We start from the raw sequence: 17,650 nt of genomic DNA on the forward strand, positions 1-17,650 counted from the left end.
TAAAAAAATCGAGTAACAGATAATACATATATATGTGTAATATCTGTATGTATATATATATATATATATATATGTGTGTGTGTGTATTAATCAAAACACAACAACAAACCATAACCTACACTTAGCTAAAAAATTATAAACCTTGGCTTATGTGTGTTGGAACCGAGACGGCCCAATGGCGGAATATAAACCGAATATAATAGGTTCAACCTAGACTATCTTTATCTATAGATTTTTCGTGTCTTAATTTATATTTTTGTCATATGTAAATAACTAATAAAATTTAAAAACAAAATTCACAACAGTGGAAACATTCAGAAAGGAGGCTCCTTGGAGGAGGAATCGGAATCGGAAACACTAAAACAACTATACTTTTTTTTTTTTTTTTTTTTTTTTTTTTTTTTTTTTTTTTTTTTTTTTTTTTTTTTTTTTTTTTTTTTTTTTTTTTTTTTTTTTATAGAATAGGAAGGCGGACGAGCATATGGGCCACCTGATGGTAAGTGGTCACCAACGCTCTTAGACATTAGCATTGTAAGAAATGTCAACCATCGCTTACATATCCAATGCGCCACCAACCTTGGGAACTAAGATTTTATGTCCCTTGTGCCTGTAATTACACTGGCTCACTCACCCTTCAAACCGGAACACAACAATATCAAGTATTGCTGTTTTGCGGTAGAATATCTGATGAGATATACTTCGGATAAGAGTTAATTAAGGATTAATTATTTGTGACAAATAATTATTTTTTAACGATTATATTCATTACAACAACAAACGCAACTTCACATAACAACGTACATATATCAACATTGCGTTTTCGTTTCCTTCAATTTAAAAGTTTATGATGTACATATGAATGCCGCTGCTTCTTTTTATGTAACAGGAGGGCAAACGGGCAGTAGGGTCACCTGATGGAAAGTGACTACCACCGCCCATGGACACCTGCAACCTTTATCCGTGCAGTGACGGAGAAAGAATACATTTCACTGCCCCTCTCTTTCCCATGGGTGTCGTAAGAGGCGACTAAGGGATATCTGAGCGACCATCTGCTCATCTGGTGGTAGGATGCTAACATCCGCCTGGCTTGTTATCACCGTACGCATGGTGAAAAACTCGTGAAGTGGCTTGCAGCCGCGTTTCGAGGTCAGCCAGCGTACAGCCAGTGCCCGAGCGAGTATTGCCGCGATGGGTGTTGGTCCAGTGGAGACGGCTGTTGAACCAATGCCGGGGGAAACTGTATTGACCTGCCGGACAGGGAGACCCGAAGAAACGGCTGTTCCGCTGGCCGCCCGTGGCATAGTACAGGGGCCCGAGCGTGCCTAACCAGCTCGCGAGGCTGCCCCACCAGGCCACGCATAATCTCGGGGTGGACCGTCGTGCCGGTTGGTGACCGGAAGGTGGGGTCCCGGCGGCCACTTCCGGGGGGGTTCGGGGGCCCTTCCGTCCGGCGGATCAGTATATTTTCCTTTTTGGCAAACATTTGGGAAAACACGCCTCCATACTTTGCCCACCCCTATCGTGGCAATACGTCGCTCGCTTCACGTCTCTTTTCCTTATTTTTCCAAATGGTAGCGCAAATAAGAAATAACAGTCGTTCAGCGGTGCACACCCCCACCATACCCACGCTGTTTGAGGTCGAGTTCTCTAACATCCGAGGACTCCACGCTAACCTCAACGCTGTCCACCACCATCTCGAGACAGCACGGCCAGCAATGTTGTTTCTCACGGAGACGCAAATACTCCGCCCTGCCGACACCAGCTACCTTAACTATCCCGGCTACATGCTTGAAGAATCTTTTAAAGCGAAAGCCGGAGTATGCTTGTTCGTCAGGGCGGATGTTTGTTGTCACCGATTGCGCTGATTGGAGGACCCCTCCTTCTCCATGTTGGTGGTACGTGTGGACCTGGTTCGTCAGAGTCGAGTCTACGTGTGCCTCTACAGATCCCACAATGGTGACTTGGAGACAAGCCGATTATTCGACCATCCTAGTCAGGTGGCAGATGCTGCGCAAGAGCAGTTTCCTAACGCGGAATTGGTGTTTTTGGGGGATTTTAATGCTCACCATGAATCATGGTTGAAATCCCTCAAAACTGACCATGCTGGAAGAACTGCTCATGCTTTTGCTCTCACACACGACTTGACCCAACTGGTTGATCAGCCCACCAGGATCCCAGACATTTATGGGCAAGCGCCTTCTCTACTGGATCTTCTGCTGACTTCACACCCGGTGGAATATCAGGTTGTGGTTCAAGCTCCACTTGGTTCTTCGGATCACGGCCTTATATCTACCAAAGTGCCACAGGCCAAGCTGCCGCCATCAGCGGTATGCAAACGTCGCGTTTGGCACTATAAGTCGGCAGATTGGGACGGTATGCGCGATTACTATGCGTCAGTCCCTTGGAAGGAACGTTGCTTCAGTGGGAATGACCCGACAGCTAGTGCCGCTGCTGTTGCTGATGAGATCATGTTAGGAATGGAATACTACATTCCTAGCTCAGATCTCATCAATAGGGGTACGCGTAACCGTTGATTCACACGTGAATGTGCCGACGCTGTATCATCTAAGCAGGCGGCATATCGCGCGTGGATCAACGGCTGCGTTAGCGGGGCATCTAACATTGACTCACGGATTTTAAACAACCAACTGATCCATTACCTAGAAGATCACTGTCTAATTAATGATCGTCAGTACGGGTTTCGACCAAAACGGTCCACAGGTGATCTTCTAGCGTACGTAACGCACCTCTGGGGTGAAGCTATCGACAAGCATGGAGAATCGTTGGCTGTCAGCCTCGATATCTCCAAGGCTTTCGACAGGGTCTGGCACAGAAGTCTTCTCTCCAAGCTACCGGCATATGGTCTGCCTGCTCAGCTATGCACCTGGATTGCCAGCTTCCTACACAAGCGTAGCCTTCGTGTTTTAGTAGATGGTTGCGCTTCACAATTCTATGTAGTGAATGCTGGCGTCCCCCAGGGATCTGTGCTATCTCCCACACTCTTTCTTTTGCATATCAATGATATGCTCTCTCTTGGGAACATATATTGCTATGCAAATGATAGTACAGTGCATGGTGGATACCACGGACGCGCAGTGGCTAGGCGGGCGGAAACTGAGGAGAGGCGGGAGAATCTTGTCATTGAACTCGATAGGACATTAGAGCTCATCGCCAAATGGGGTTCTGATAATCTTGTTGAGTTTAATGCCAAGAAAACACAGGTCTCACAGCGAAAAAGTCACCATTTTACCCTCATCCCTCCCTCTGTGGCACACCGCTGATGATACAAAGCAAAATCGCCATGCTGGGGATGGACGTTTGCTGCGACCTTAGTCCAAGGGATTACATCGAGGCTATTATAAAAACAGCTTCACGAAAACTCGGAGTTCTGAACAAGGTGCGGCGTTTTTTCACGCCACAACAACTGTGCCTGTTATACAAAACACAGGTACGGTCTTGCGTTAAATATTACTCGCACCTTTGGGATGGCTCCTCTAAGTACCTAATGGAGGCCTTGGTTACAGCGACGTGCAGTACGCATTATTGGCGACGTAAAGGTCACAAACACCCTTGAACCTTTACAATTGCGTCGCGAGATAGCAGCACTGAGCGCTTTCTATCGACTGTATCACGGCGAGTGCTCTGAGGAATTATTCTCTCTAATTCCTGCTTCCCCCTTCCTTCTTAAGTCCACGCGAGCTGGTTCTCGATGTCACCGCCTAACTGTGACATCAATTCCATCGCGCACAAAGAAATTTGGCAACTCCTTTCTTTGTCGCACTACCAAAAAATGGAATTCCTTACCAGCTCACGTGTTCCCCTCCTCTTACAACCCGGGTTCCTTCAAACGAGACGTGAAGAGGCATCTTGCGGGCCGGCAAGGCGGGGACGGCTAGTACAGAAATATTCTTCCCGGCTGTACTGGCTGTCGTCGCGTTTGGACTCTACTACCACTTACCATCAGGTGGAGTAGAGTCATTTGCCATCCCGGGGCATATAAAAAAAAAAAAAAACACCCGAGGGCTTGCAGGTGCATGGCCGGCCTTTAAGGAGTAAGTACCTAAGCTCGTTTCTTGAAGGTTTCGCTCTCATATCGGTTCGTAAAAGTCGCTGGCGAAACCAGGCCCCACGCAGTAGTTTTGTGAGACAGGAAATGCCTTAAAAATCGCGCTCTTGTAAATTTTCAGACATCGAGATGGTGTAGATCGGTGTCCGCTGGTGAAATTCAGTAGCCAGGATTAATCCAGACAATACATTGAGCATTGCATCTATCACGGGAATCCGTGATAGATGCGATAGAAGAAAATACTACTGCAGAATTTATATTCATTTCCATCTAAAACATAGAAATAGTTACTATGAGGTATTATAACTGTATTATAATCTGTTATAGAATGGTGTATCTGTTTTAGTTTTGTCAGCTTCGAAAGCGCTTGGATTGTCACTTTTCACCGCGACTACAACGGCATATGGATATCGGCATATTATCTGTAAGTTGAAATATGCAACACATTATTCCATAGAAATTATACATGATAACAATAATAATCCTTCAAACGACATCAAATTGTTCGTGTCATTAGAACTCTACATCAGAATATAGTAGGTATTATATTATTTATAAATTAATGAATACATACGTACATTTGCAATCACTACCGATAAGCCATTTACGTAGTTACATCGGTTTCTTATCGTATTTTTTAGGCTTAAAGCGGATATTGACATAATAATTAAAAATATTATAAAAATAATCCTTAAAGCAGTAACCAAATGAAGTATATAAGCCAAACATACACAAGCATTTAAGATAACAAATATATATAAAAAATCAATAATTTCAATATGTATTTTCATATGATAATGCTGATAATTAAAGGAGCTTAGCCAACTGCGGGAAAAATAATGATGCACAATTGTATGAACAAACGTCACGAGTTCAATTTCCAAATATATATAGTATCTATTTATTTCTTATTAATCTACCAATCAATGAAATATATAACTGTTATATCTTAAGTAAGTAAGGTAAGGTAAATCTACATATAAGTGGAAACTTTGTTGGTTGGTTTATGTTCTAGAATTAATTGATTTATTTTGTGTTGATTTGAAAGAGAAATTGGATTTCATTGAAGTTAAGCGTGCAATAAAGATGCTATCAAAATTAGCCGACCAGAATCGTAATAGTTACACTTTTATAATTTACTAGCTGGTGCCCGCGACTTCGTCTACGCAGGATTAGTGTTTGGAGTAGCTTATATTAGCGTGGCGTAGAAAAGAACTAACATTATGACATAAATATTTTTTGAGTCGCATTTGAAAAATATAACTGCTTGACAATATTTTAACATAAGAAAATTGGCAATATAATAAATATACGGTAATTAGGCACTGCAGAACCCTGATCATAGGCCTATAGTTATCTAGCTACTGCAGTATGCTCTTATAAACTATATTTAACGATTTTTTTCCTTCAGCATAAACATGCAGATTTTTTGCTTTGGAAACACGTGAGCAAGCCACATAGAGCTGACCGTGAGAAAAACATGGCGTGCCTAAATGTATGCCTGCTACCTTTAAGGTTTGCTCCTGCGATTTGTTGATCGTCATTGAAAATGCGACTTTTAACGGGAACTGCAGGCGTTTAAAATTGAATGGCAAGTTATTGGGTATGATTGGGATGCGCGGTATAAGAACATTGTCTCCCTTGGCTTCTCCGGTTAAAATTGTGGCCTTCACAATGTGCCTTCCTAGTTCGGTAACTCGCATTGATATACATCACGTTATTTACAATATTATAAATCAACCAAAAAAGGACCAATTACTAACCTACCTACAACCTCTGTAATTTACAAAAAAAAGAAGGAATTCGGTATAATGAACAGGTAAGTAACCTATATCTATTAATTTAAATAAAAATGAAGTATCTTATTTAAGTGTAACTCCTAACCAAAAAAAAACTGCCAATACCTAATCTTGGGCCTATATTACTTGAAGTACAATCCGTTTTTAAAAAATCGCTATAACCATGAAAATTCGCAAAACGGAGACAACAGTCAACGATGTCTGCCCTCACGTTTCTGCCCGCGTTCGGGTCGCGCACTCAGCGATGAGCGCCTTCTTCCCCCACACAAGTGCGTCGCACCGCCCGCCACCGCCGCCGGAGGCGAACCGCGCCGTACCGCTCGCTACACCGCACCCGTAGTATCGCGCATTTAAACTAAATGATGTCTATCATACATTACATAATTATGCGTAACTAACGTTTATGGCAGCGCACGCCAGAATAGCTCGCAGAAAGGTAGGTTTTTTCCTAGTTACTTGACATTTAATGTCATATTTTGGACAGCTCACACAATATCTTTATAAATTGTAGCCTATGTGTTATTCTGATGTATAAGCTATATTATTGGAAAGTTTAATTGAAATCCATTCAGTAGTTTTTGCGTGAAAGAGTAACAAACATCCATCCACACATACAAACTTTCACGTTTATAATAGTAGTAGGATATATAATATGCAGGGCGGGCGTACAGTTGCCACGGTAGCATGCGAAAGCGATCCCGTGGCGCTCCTCGTTAAGACGGAAAGGGTACCGCTGGTTTTTTAGTGGGTATTCCGATGTTAGGGGCGCAGTCGGCGCCTTGGACACCGCCGAGCCCCACATACCCCCCTACTGTTCCCGTGGGGGAAACGCGTAATGCGTTTTTCCAGCGTTAAAAAAGTAAAATAAGCGGGCGTACAGATGGGACGATCAAATCATTTAGCTATGAACCCCACAAAATCTTACGAAATACCTACACTTTTAAAATAAAAAAGAAAAATTATAATTGCTCATTGTAGGAACTTTATTGTTCAACTGTAATAAAATATGTCCCATTTTTGGTGTATAAGGACTTTTCCTACACACATATTGACGTTTTAAAAAAAATTCAAAAATCGATATTTCCTACTACAACATTACTAAAATGTCGAAAATTTAATTGAAAATCATAATGTAACCTTATGCACTCATTAACACCATATGTTAAAAAAAGAATACCTAAACGGACTTATTACCTATATGTATCGATACAACAATTCTTGTTATTTTTATTCATAGTTTGTTTAAGAAATTGTTTAATTTAAGAAAAAAATGTAATTTTTAAACTAATGTACGCCTATAATTTTAGCGCTGTTCCTACTTGTAACGGACAAGAATATACCGCGCTGTGATTAAAATAGTCATTCCTGATAAATTACGCTATTAGATAAACATTAAGCAATGGCAATACCGAATCAAAGTGATAACAATGAAACATGGTTTTTTATCTGCGGGTTTCTTTTTCTTTTGACTTTTACTTTTTAGTATTACCTGGCATTTAGGAATACTCCGCGATTTATTGGTAAAAATATTTTAAAACACTTATTTAAAGCAAAAAGTTTAAGGAAAATCTTGTGCATACATGTCAAATCAGAGAATGAAAGAACAGTTTCAAATGTTTAAATATAAACTAAATAGGAAGCAAGAGTTTATAAATTTTAAGTGTAATTATATCATGTTAATTTTGGCAAATGAGATAATATTAAAGTTTAAACTATCTAGTAAAATAATATAACACTTTTTTCCTATTATAATATTTTTATGTATTGTATTTTTTTATTTAGTTTAAGTTAAGGGGTAATCTATGATGACGAGCCTAGCAGTCTTATCTCTGCCCAATACAAGTACAGACTACATAGTACATAGTACCTAGGTACTTATACTATAAGCTATTTGTTTTCTGTTTGCAGTAAAACGACGTGTTGCGTTTTCATAGCACAACTTAAACGTTATACATTAGTAAGAGTGTTCACATTTTTTTATGAGAAGTCAAATATGAGTGCGTGGCCAGAAATAACGACTGCAAAGTCTGAAAACAGACATGAAATTAAATTGGCGGGAGCCGCAATTTCGAAACGCATTTCGGATGAGGGCTTAGACAAAAATTTATTTAAATTAACCAACATAAATCTACTTAACATCAGCGATACATGTCTTTCTATTATTCCTGATGATATTAAACTTCTAGTTAACCTACAATCTTTGTTATTGTACGGCAACAAGCTGACCGAGTTTAACGAAAACTTAACCTCTTTATCTAAATTAAAAGTGCTCGATTTGTCCCGAAATCAACTTACCAAAATACCAGAGAGCCTTAATAAAATGAAAGAACTAACGAGCATCAATTTTAGTTCAAATCAGATTGAGCAATTGCCGAAATTCGGTGATTTTCCAAACTTAATAATTGTCGATATATCTAACAATAAATTGTCTCTTTTTCCCGACACGGAGAATGCTAATATGCCTCATTTGACTGATTTAAAGTTAAAAGGTAACGAAATCGACTGTATTCCGAGTTATATTGCGCGCAGCTTACCATCTTTAAAGAATTTTGATATTGAGGGCAATCAATTAAAGACAATTCCAGGAGAAATAGCCACTATGTCAAAATTGAAAGGTATGTGTTGTTATAATACTAAAAATCTAAATCTAACAATTGTAACAGAATTTCACAAGTAATAAAAGTGATGCAACATTTTATATAAATTATTTAATAACAGAATTGAGTAAAAAGGTTGCATTTACCAACCTCTAATCCTAAACCATTCAGTGAGATAATTACAGCCATCAACTTAGGTACAATACAAGAGGACAGTCAGTTGAATCACTTTTAATTTAACTTACATAAAAATTTCTAATAAAAAAAACAAAGCAATAATTAAATCATGAAAAATAAAATGTTGTTTTTCAGAGCTTAATTTAAAAGGCAACAAGTTGACTGATAAACGTCTTATGAAACTCGTTGACCAGTGTCGAACTAAACAGGTAATTGATTACATACGTGAAAACTGCCCTAAAGCAGATAGCGCACAAGCTGCAAGCAAAGGGAAGGGAAAGAAAGGGAAGAAACAGGATGACCCACCACCTGACGATGTGGGTGACTTGTGCCATTCTATGAAAATATTACATGTTGAAGAAAACATTTTGAAAGTAATTATGATAGAACAAGAAATATGGAATATAAGACCACACATCTTGTGTTGTATCATAACTGACTTGAATTTCACCGAAGATTCATTTAAAAAGTTTATTCAGATGCAAAATAAACTGCATGATACTGTTTGTGACAAAAGAAATGTTGCTACAATTGCTACTCATGATTTAAGCAAAATTCCGCCAGGTTTGTCGACTTATATTATAGAAATCAAATTAAATAGAGATATTTTTTTAAAGGAGTAATATAATAGAGTTCTATATTTATTTATTTTTTTTAAATCTTGTGGATTACGTCATAATTATAGTTTCAAAAATGGTACAGGTAACGTCTTCTACACGGCTAAAATTCCATCAAAGCTAAGCCTCAAACCTCTGTCTCGAGCCAAGGCATACACTGGTGAGCAATTATTCCAGCAGCTGTCAGTAGAAGCAGACTCATTGAGGAAGGAGAAGAAAAGGAATGTGTACTCGGGGATACACAAGTGAGTATTGAGTGGTGCATTTAGTATGGATTATTTTATTCTTAAACTATAAAATAAAAAATATGACTCCGACCTGTTCATTAACATTTAATAATAAAATTAAACTCTATTACTACAAATGTTAATAATCTTTCTTAAAAAATAATAGAATACAACAATAATTACTAGTATTGTGCTATTATTTCATTATGATTTTTAATTAAATTAATATATGAAAAGTTATTTATATTAAACTATTAACTGTTATATTATAAGATAGCTATATAATATGTAAGTCATGTAATTGTAAATTTTAATTGCCAATACCTCATCTCAATAACTTAACCAATGTTTTTGTGTTTAATTTTATGTTAAATTACGACTGAGCTTTCATGTGCTTAATTTATTATATATATATATGCTCGATGGAGTAGAAAAAAAATTGTGATGAAATTTTTCAACTTACTTGCAGAGAAGTGATAGAATAAGCTCCAAGGTCCTTAAACAGAGAGTCTTTTTTTATGGAATAGAAAAGCGGACGAGCATATGTGCCACCTGATGGTAAGTGGTCACCAATGCCCTTAGACATTGGCATTGTAAGAAATGTTAACCATCGCTTACATCACCAATGCGCCACCAACCTTCGGAACTAAGATGTTATCTCCCTTGTGTCTGTAATTACACTGACTCACCCTTCAAACCGGAGCACAACAATACCAAGTACTGCTGTTTTGCGGTAGAATATTGTAGAGTGATTTAAAAAAATAGCAATATATTAATAAGATTATGTTTCCCATTCATCATTATTTTGGCCAATACCAGACCTACAAACTCAATTTTTGTGTTTAGATATTTGTACTTATTGGAAGGCAAGCCGAAGTATCCATGCTTAGAGGATTCAGCTGGCAGAGTCATTAGCTTCCCACCAATCACTAACTCCGATGACACGAAAGTGAGTATATATTTTTTTTACATTTTTTTAATAGAATAATTAAAGCAATCTATACGCCTATTTAAAACAGTAACATATCTAAACTTGTTCAAGATCAAATTGACATATAACACTCGAAAAAAAAGTGCAAATGTGCATATCAAATGCACATTAGCAAAAGTCACTGTGTGCTCACCCTATTACATGAGATTAATGGCAAGTGAAATTGCATGTGCCACCTATGTCATATTTATATTCTATACCTTAAAGTCATCACCATCATCAGCCCTTGTCAGGCCACTGAACTGGTTCCCATGGCACACATCTCTCACTCTCATCAGTCGTTCGCTCTTGACAGAGTGGTCGTGGTTGACGATGACGCATCGTTTTTGGCTAATGTAGCCCCCGCTATGTGTCTCTATTTGATGCGGTCTTCAGAATCTCTAGAACATTGGACTATGGAGGTCTGTGTTGCAGCTTTTATAATGTCTGTCCAACGCTTGGGTACTCGACCGCGCGACCTCTTGCCTTCCACTTGCCCTTGGACAACGAGTCGTTCCATGGAGTGTTCATTTCAACAATGTGTCCGAAGTATTTGAGAATTCGTGTTTGCACAGTCGACGATAGTCTTTTTTGATATTTAGTTCCCCCAAGATCGAGATGTTAGTCCGAAATGCTGTCCAAGGGATCCGCAGCAGTCGCCGCCAACACCACATTTCGAGTGCGTCAATTTTGCGTCGGTCTTTCTGTCGAACCGTCCATGTTTCTGCGACCAGACCAGGCTTCTCATCAGGTGGACCTTGGTAGCTTTTGTTATATTGCGGTTGCACCAGACTCTTTTTAGCCTATCAACAGCTGACCTTGTGATAGCACATCTCCTTTGAATCTCGTCCTCACATCCACCAGTGTTCGTGATCGTGGAGCCGAGGTACACGCAGCTTTGAACTACTTCAGCTCAGTTGCCAATCTTAGATATATCTGGGTGATTCAGTTCAGCACGGTCCACAATCATCATCATCATCTTGGTTTTGACTCTATTGATCGCAACTCCAAAGGAGAGGCTTATTGTTTCCAGGCGTGTCAGCAAGTGTTCCATGTCTTCTTTTGTGTGAGCGAGAAGAGTAGTGTCATTGGCGTATCTTAAATTGGATATCTTACGACCTCCTACTGAAACCCCCTTGTCCCCTTGCTCCAAAAATATTCTCATAATATACTCCGTATATATGATGAATAGGAGTGGAGAGAGTATGCACCCTTGCCGAACACCAGCATGTGTCTGAAAGCCTTTTAAGTCAATGTCGTCTATTCGAAGACCGTCCTCGTGTAGTCGGCACATGAGACAAACTAGGTGATTAGGTACTCCCATTTGTATGAGTACGTCCCATAACTTGTGCCATTTCACGGTGTCGAAGGCCTTGCGAAAGTCGACGAAGCAGATATAGAGCGGGCTGTTAAACTCTCTAGACTTTTCATAGCTATTTCAGGTTTCAGAAAAGCTTGCAGTCTGGTGTTGATGATATGAAGGAGTACTTTGCTGGCGTGTGATATCAAGGTTATTAGTCTGTAGTTGTTGCATTTCTTTGTTAATCCCTTCTTATGCAGTGGTATAAACACGGAGTGTGCCTAGTCTTTTGGCCACTTTTCTGTTTCCCAGACACGATTACAGATAGTGTGTAGCATATCAACTCCGTATTCACCCATTGCTTTAAAGATTTCTATTGGGATTTCGTCAGCTCCTACAGCTTTATTCCTCTTCAGGTGATCGATTGTGGCTCGAACTTCACTTTTCAGTACAGCTGGTTCCATAAGCATTCTGTAAGAAAAACTTGCACGATAATCCTATGTTGTCATCTGTAAATAGTTGCTCCCAATATCCTTTCCACACACCAAGCAAAAAATATAAGCAATCATTTTGTAATCTGTTAAACCAAAAACAATAATTCCAGATGTCCATAGACAGTAAGTCTATGCTTGTAGAAGTGACATCACACTCCTCGCTTGGTGCCTGCAAAACTGTCATGGACAAAATGCTCCATGAGTGCTTGTTACTCGGGATAGGAGACATAGATGATAGCGGGTTCCACACTCTGAATGTCCAGCAGGTAAGGGGAAATAGCTTCTTAATCTTATTTATAAAATTAGATCTTAGTTTCTTAGACCTGTTTTAAACTTTAAATTATTATTACATTAATTATAATTCAAAAAAAATAATTTCAGGTAAAAGTCGTCGACACTGAAGGAAATCTCAAAAATGTTTATCCCTCACGAACGGACTGCGCTTTCGATGGGAACATCAAAGTGTTCCGTTTGCCTAAAAAGTAATTAATTTCTACCTTTCTAAGTTTTTATTTATGACGTCACTTGGTGCTTTGCTTGTCGTCAAACGACGTTCTACTTTTGTAATTACACTTGACCAACAGGACAGATGTATCTTGAATTCTCAGTACAGTGACATTTTGTATCATTCTATTATTGTCTTAAGTGAATAATGTAAATGATGTACGGGATTGCACAAATTTGTGGCCTGATGCTAAAAGGTCAAAATGAATAACCCTTACTTTTGCCAATCAGAACAGAAACAAAGAACAAATAGTGTTTATTTTATATAAAATGTACCTTTTTGTGTAATATTTTTTCGTATTAGTAATGTTAGCTTAGCTGTTTTAGCACAAATATATATATTATGTTTTTTCTATATCGTTTACTTAAACATTATTTTGGCCCTTAGCACCAGGTCACAGAAATAATTTTGTCATTACCTAATTCGAACCACTCTTCGCAGTGTTGTTTTAAAACTGCGTCTGTTTAAAGCACATTTTTATTCGAATATGGTGACCGTTTGTTAACATATTTGTTTAAGTAGTTTTTGTACTACTTATTTATTACTTTAGTTATTATTTCCTTCTAAATTATTGTGGCATTGTTGATTAATTTAAAAGAAGACAATTTCTTGATTTAGAGATTTCATTTTTATGTATGTTACGTTTCATTCCATATACCATTGACTGTACTTGTTAAACAGATTTATTGTTATTAATATAATTTACTCATAATACTATGTATCCTTTGAATTTATATAAAACCTTTTTTTGTTAGAATATCACTGTTCTGTTGGATAAACCATTGTTATTTCTACCATATAATTAATCTTTACAGTAACTGTTTGGTTCCTTACAAATACAAATACAATTATTGCAATGTATAACCTTATTTCATATAAGTTACATTAGAATATACTAAATGTGTCAAGTATCCTAGTAGTTGTCTATGCGTGTGCTTCATATCATCGCACGCGCACCGTATAGCATATGACAATGTGTATGTAGTTCATTATAATTCTATTATGTTCTTAAGTATATATACGTACTAAAATATTTTTAAGAACAACACTATCACAGAGAAAGGGACATATTGTCGATATATTATTGAAAGTAGACAAGAAACCATAGAGTAAATAAATCAAAATTCAATTGAAAAAAAGCGAATATACAGAGTAGTCTTAAACTCGTGCACGCTTTGGCTGGTGTGGAGTAGTTTTTGACTGTGATAAGGGTGTTTGTTATAACTAATATATTTTACCTAGTCTGATATAAATATACATATAAGTCGACATGTGGGCAACAGCCATTATTTTCTCTAAACAATTGATTGTATATGACAATGATCTTTATTTTTTTAATATTGTAATATTTTCTTACTTGAAAAGGTAATAATTACATTTCTATATAGTTAAATAATATTTTCAAATATCTCGCCGATTTACATGTGTTTTGGATGGTTAAGAATATTTTTGTATTGGTCGAATCTGGCTTTGTGAATTAAATATTTATGTAAATTTAAAGTCTAAAATGTAGACTATATACATTTACTTTTATAGATAGTTTGAGTAATTGTGTCTGTTTTTTTTTTTATTCAAACAGTATTCTAGTAACAACTTGAACTTATAATGAATACTTCATTACATTAATTATGGATCTATGTTATTTACTCAAATTATTTATTTTTTTCATTTAATAGCTAAATAAACAGCACGCAGCTATATCAGTTATAGAGTGTCAAATTTATTTTTAATCTGGTGTATTAATGTATCAAAAATAACTGAAATAAAGTTATCGTACACAAATACTCGTATGATTTTTAATTAATAGCCCTAAGTTTCCGTTTTTTATTAATATATTAAAAATAGTTTTCGCTTGCGTTTTGTTAAGTGGTTAGATATCAAAAAGCCTATATATTCCTTGAGGTTGAAGATTGCTTCATACCAAATCTTATTACTCTTATTACTCTTACTTTTAGTCTACCGCTTAATTTCTTCGTACTAGTTACTTTAAAAAACGAATATGACAAAAACATTGCCGAAATGTCAATTATTGTCAAATCAAAACGTCAAACAAGTTTTGACATGTATGTTCAATGTTGTTCAAATTGTGATTTAAATTGTACCTAACATGTTAAAATTAATACAATAAATTTCGAAGCAGGTGTAATTATTTCTCTGATATTAAGGTAATGGATACTTTTTCATAAGAGCTTTAAAAAATGAGGCGAAGTTTAGCGCCTAGTCAAATTGGCTCCGGTGACAATGTATTTAAAAGTCCATTACTAGGTTCAAAAAGAAAGAAGCGGGAATGTACAAGAATACCACTAACACAAAAATCAGCTTCTCAAACCTTATCGGCAACAGATCACGAGAACCTAATCAAGCAAATATTGAGCAAACCATTCAAAGTTCCTATATCAAACTATGTATCGTCGTATTGCAGCAAAAGTTTAGGCTTAAAACGAACGCAATTAAGAAGGGCCTTACACGACCCAGACGAACCGAACGCACTCGTTCTATACCGCCCTCCATACATACCGGAACATGAGAAGATGAAAATGAATGCTACCGATATACAGGTGGCTGTTGTTGTTGATCCGGTTCTAGGGAACATTTTACGGCCTCATCAAAGAGATGGAGTTCAGTTTATGTACGACTGCGTTACAGGAAAACAGATTGAAAATGCTTATGGATGTATCATGGCTGATGAAATGGGCTTAGGAAAAACTCTTCAATGTATAACCCTCTTATGGACTCTTCTTAGACAAGGGCCAGACTGCAAACCAACAATAAGCAAAGCCATAATTGTCTGTCCCAGTAGCTTAGTTAAAAATTGGTATAATGAAATACAAAAATGGCTCGGCCAAAGAATTAATGCTTTGCCAATGGATGGTGGCTCTAAAGCTGAAATAACTTTAAAATTGCAACAATTTATGAACACATTTGCTGCAATTAGAGTCGCAACCCCTGTTTTAATTATATCTTATGAAACATTCAGGATATATTCTAATATTTTGCATGCATCTGAAGTTGGCCTTGTTCTGTGTGATGAAGGACATCGTTTGAAAAACAGTGAGAATCAAACATATCAAGCTTTAATGGGTTTAAAAGCAAAAAGAAGGATATTAATATCCGGTACTCCTATACAGAATGATCTTACAGAATATTTCAGCTTAGTTCACTTTGTAAATGAAGGGATTCTTGGTACGGCCCAAGAGTTTAAGAAGAGGTATGAAAATCCAATTCTAAAAGGTCAAGATGCATTAGCGTCAGTACCAGAAAGAGAAAGGGCACAAGAATGTCTTCAAACTCTAACATCAATAGTCAACAAATGTATGATTCGAAGAACTAGTAGTTTACTAACAAAATACTTGCCGGTCAAGTTTGAACAAGTTATTTGTGTGAAGATGACGCCTTTACAGACGCAAATATATAAAAACTTTATTAACTCTGATGCTATTAAAAATAAATTTTCTGGAACAGGTGAAAAGAATACACTAAGTGCTCTCTCCAGTATTACTACACTTAAAAAGCTATGTAACCATCCAGATCTAGTTTACGATAAGATTATAGAAAGATCTGAAGGATTTGAAAAAGCAAGAGATCTATTACCTAGTAATTATGATATCAAAGATGTCCGACCAGAATATTCCGGAAAGCTTATGATTCTAGACTGTATATTAGCTAACTTAAAAACAAATACAGATGACAAGATTGTCCTTGTATCAAATTATACACAAACTCTTGATTTGTTTGAGAAATTATGCCGGAAAAGGTGCTATCAGTATGTGAGGCTAGATGGGTCTATGACTATCAAAAAGCGAGCAAAAGTTGTTGAAAGCTTTAATAATAAAGATTCCAAAGAGTGGATTTTTATGTTAAGCTCCAAAGCTGGAGGATGTGGATTGAATCTCATTGGTGCAAATCGATTAATTATGTTCGATCCAGACTGGAATCCTGCTAATGATGATCAGGCCATGGCAAGAGTATGGCGAGATGGGCAAAAGAAGCCTTGTTATATTTATAGGTTATTGGCCACTGGTACAATAGAAGAAAAAATATTCCAACGGCAAGCTCACAAAAAAGCTCTCAGTGACACAGTAGTTGATCAAAATGAGGAATCATTAAGGCATTTTACATCAGATGATCTAAAGGACTTATTCCGTTTAGAAGAAAATACTTTATCAGATACTCATGGTAAATTTAGATGCAAACGATGCATAAATAATATTCAAATTACACTGCCTCCAGAGAACTCAGACTGCACCTCAGATTTATCAAACTGGTATCACTGTGCCGATAAGAAGAACTTAGCTGATTTAGTCCTGAAGCAATGCTGGGATCTTGCTAAGAGTATATCATTCGTTTTCCATCATCGCTCGGCTCAAACTGAAGCACAGATGATTGCAAATAAAGAAGACGATAAAGAGAACATTCAAGAGCCTAAAAGAAGGAAAATAGAAATAGATGAAGACTATTCCGAACCAGACGATAGTGGTGATGAAGATTATGTGTAATTTTGATAATTGATAAATTAAGTTATATTGTTTAAGTATATTTCTAAAATAGCTGAAAAGAAAATCGAATTATAATGTACAAATAATTAATCTATACAATAAATAAAATTTAATTGTCTGTCTGTGATTTCAAAATAACTGACTTTTTTTTGAGTTGTTACCTGTTTTTGCAAGCTACCAAACGAATCAACCCAAATATTATTTTTACGTGTCTGTCTTTTGTTCTAAGGTTGTTACACATGTATATACTTTAATTGTTATAGTTCCTTTATTTCAAAGTATTGTTTAATCTTTGTTTCATTACAATCGATCTAGTTTTATTAAAACTTATAACGACAATCTTACGTCATACATATTTGTTTTCGGCAATTTTATGTATACAAGTATGTACATAATATGTAG

The 17,650-nt window shown here is 37.0% G+C and overlaps 2 protein-coding genes across 2 annotated transcripts; both read left to right on the top strand.

The window, feature by feature from the left end:
* The first annotated feature begins 5,862 nt into the window (after positions 1–5,862).
* On the top strand, positions 5,863–14,444 carry LOC126775715 (leucine-rich repeat-containing protein 47-like). The gene is made up of 7 exons (XM_050497796.1): positions 5,863–5,885; positions 7,774–8,480; positions 8,775–9,203; positions 9,342–9,501; positions 10,330–10,432; positions 12,358–12,513; positions 12,629–14,444. The coding sequence occupies exons 1-7, from the start codon at positions 5,878–5,880 to the stop codon at positions 12,731–12,733; spliced, it is 1,668 nt and encodes a 555-aa protein (XP_050353753.1). The 5' UTR covers positions 5,863–5,877; the 3' UTR covers positions 12,734–14,444.
* Positions 14,445–14,825: 381 nt separating this feature from the next.
* On the top strand, positions 14,826–17,349 carry LOC126775710 (DNA repair and recombination protein RAD54-like). Its single transcript, XM_050497786.1, has one exon. It carries the CDS (start codon positions 14,951–14,953, stop codon positions 17,246–17,248), a length of 2,298 nt encoding a protein of 765 aa, XP_050353743.1. The 5' UTR covers positions 14,826–14,950; the 3' UTR covers positions 17,249–17,349.
* The last annotated feature ends 301 nt before the right edge of the window (positions 17,350–17,650 follow it).

This window comes from Nymphalis io, chromosome 18, assembly GCF_905147045.1.
Source record: "Nymphalis io chromosome 18, ilAglIoxx1.1, whole genome shotgun sequence".
NCBI lineage: Eukaryota > Metazoa > Arthropoda > Insecta > Lepidoptera > Nymphalidae > Nymphalis > Nymphalis io.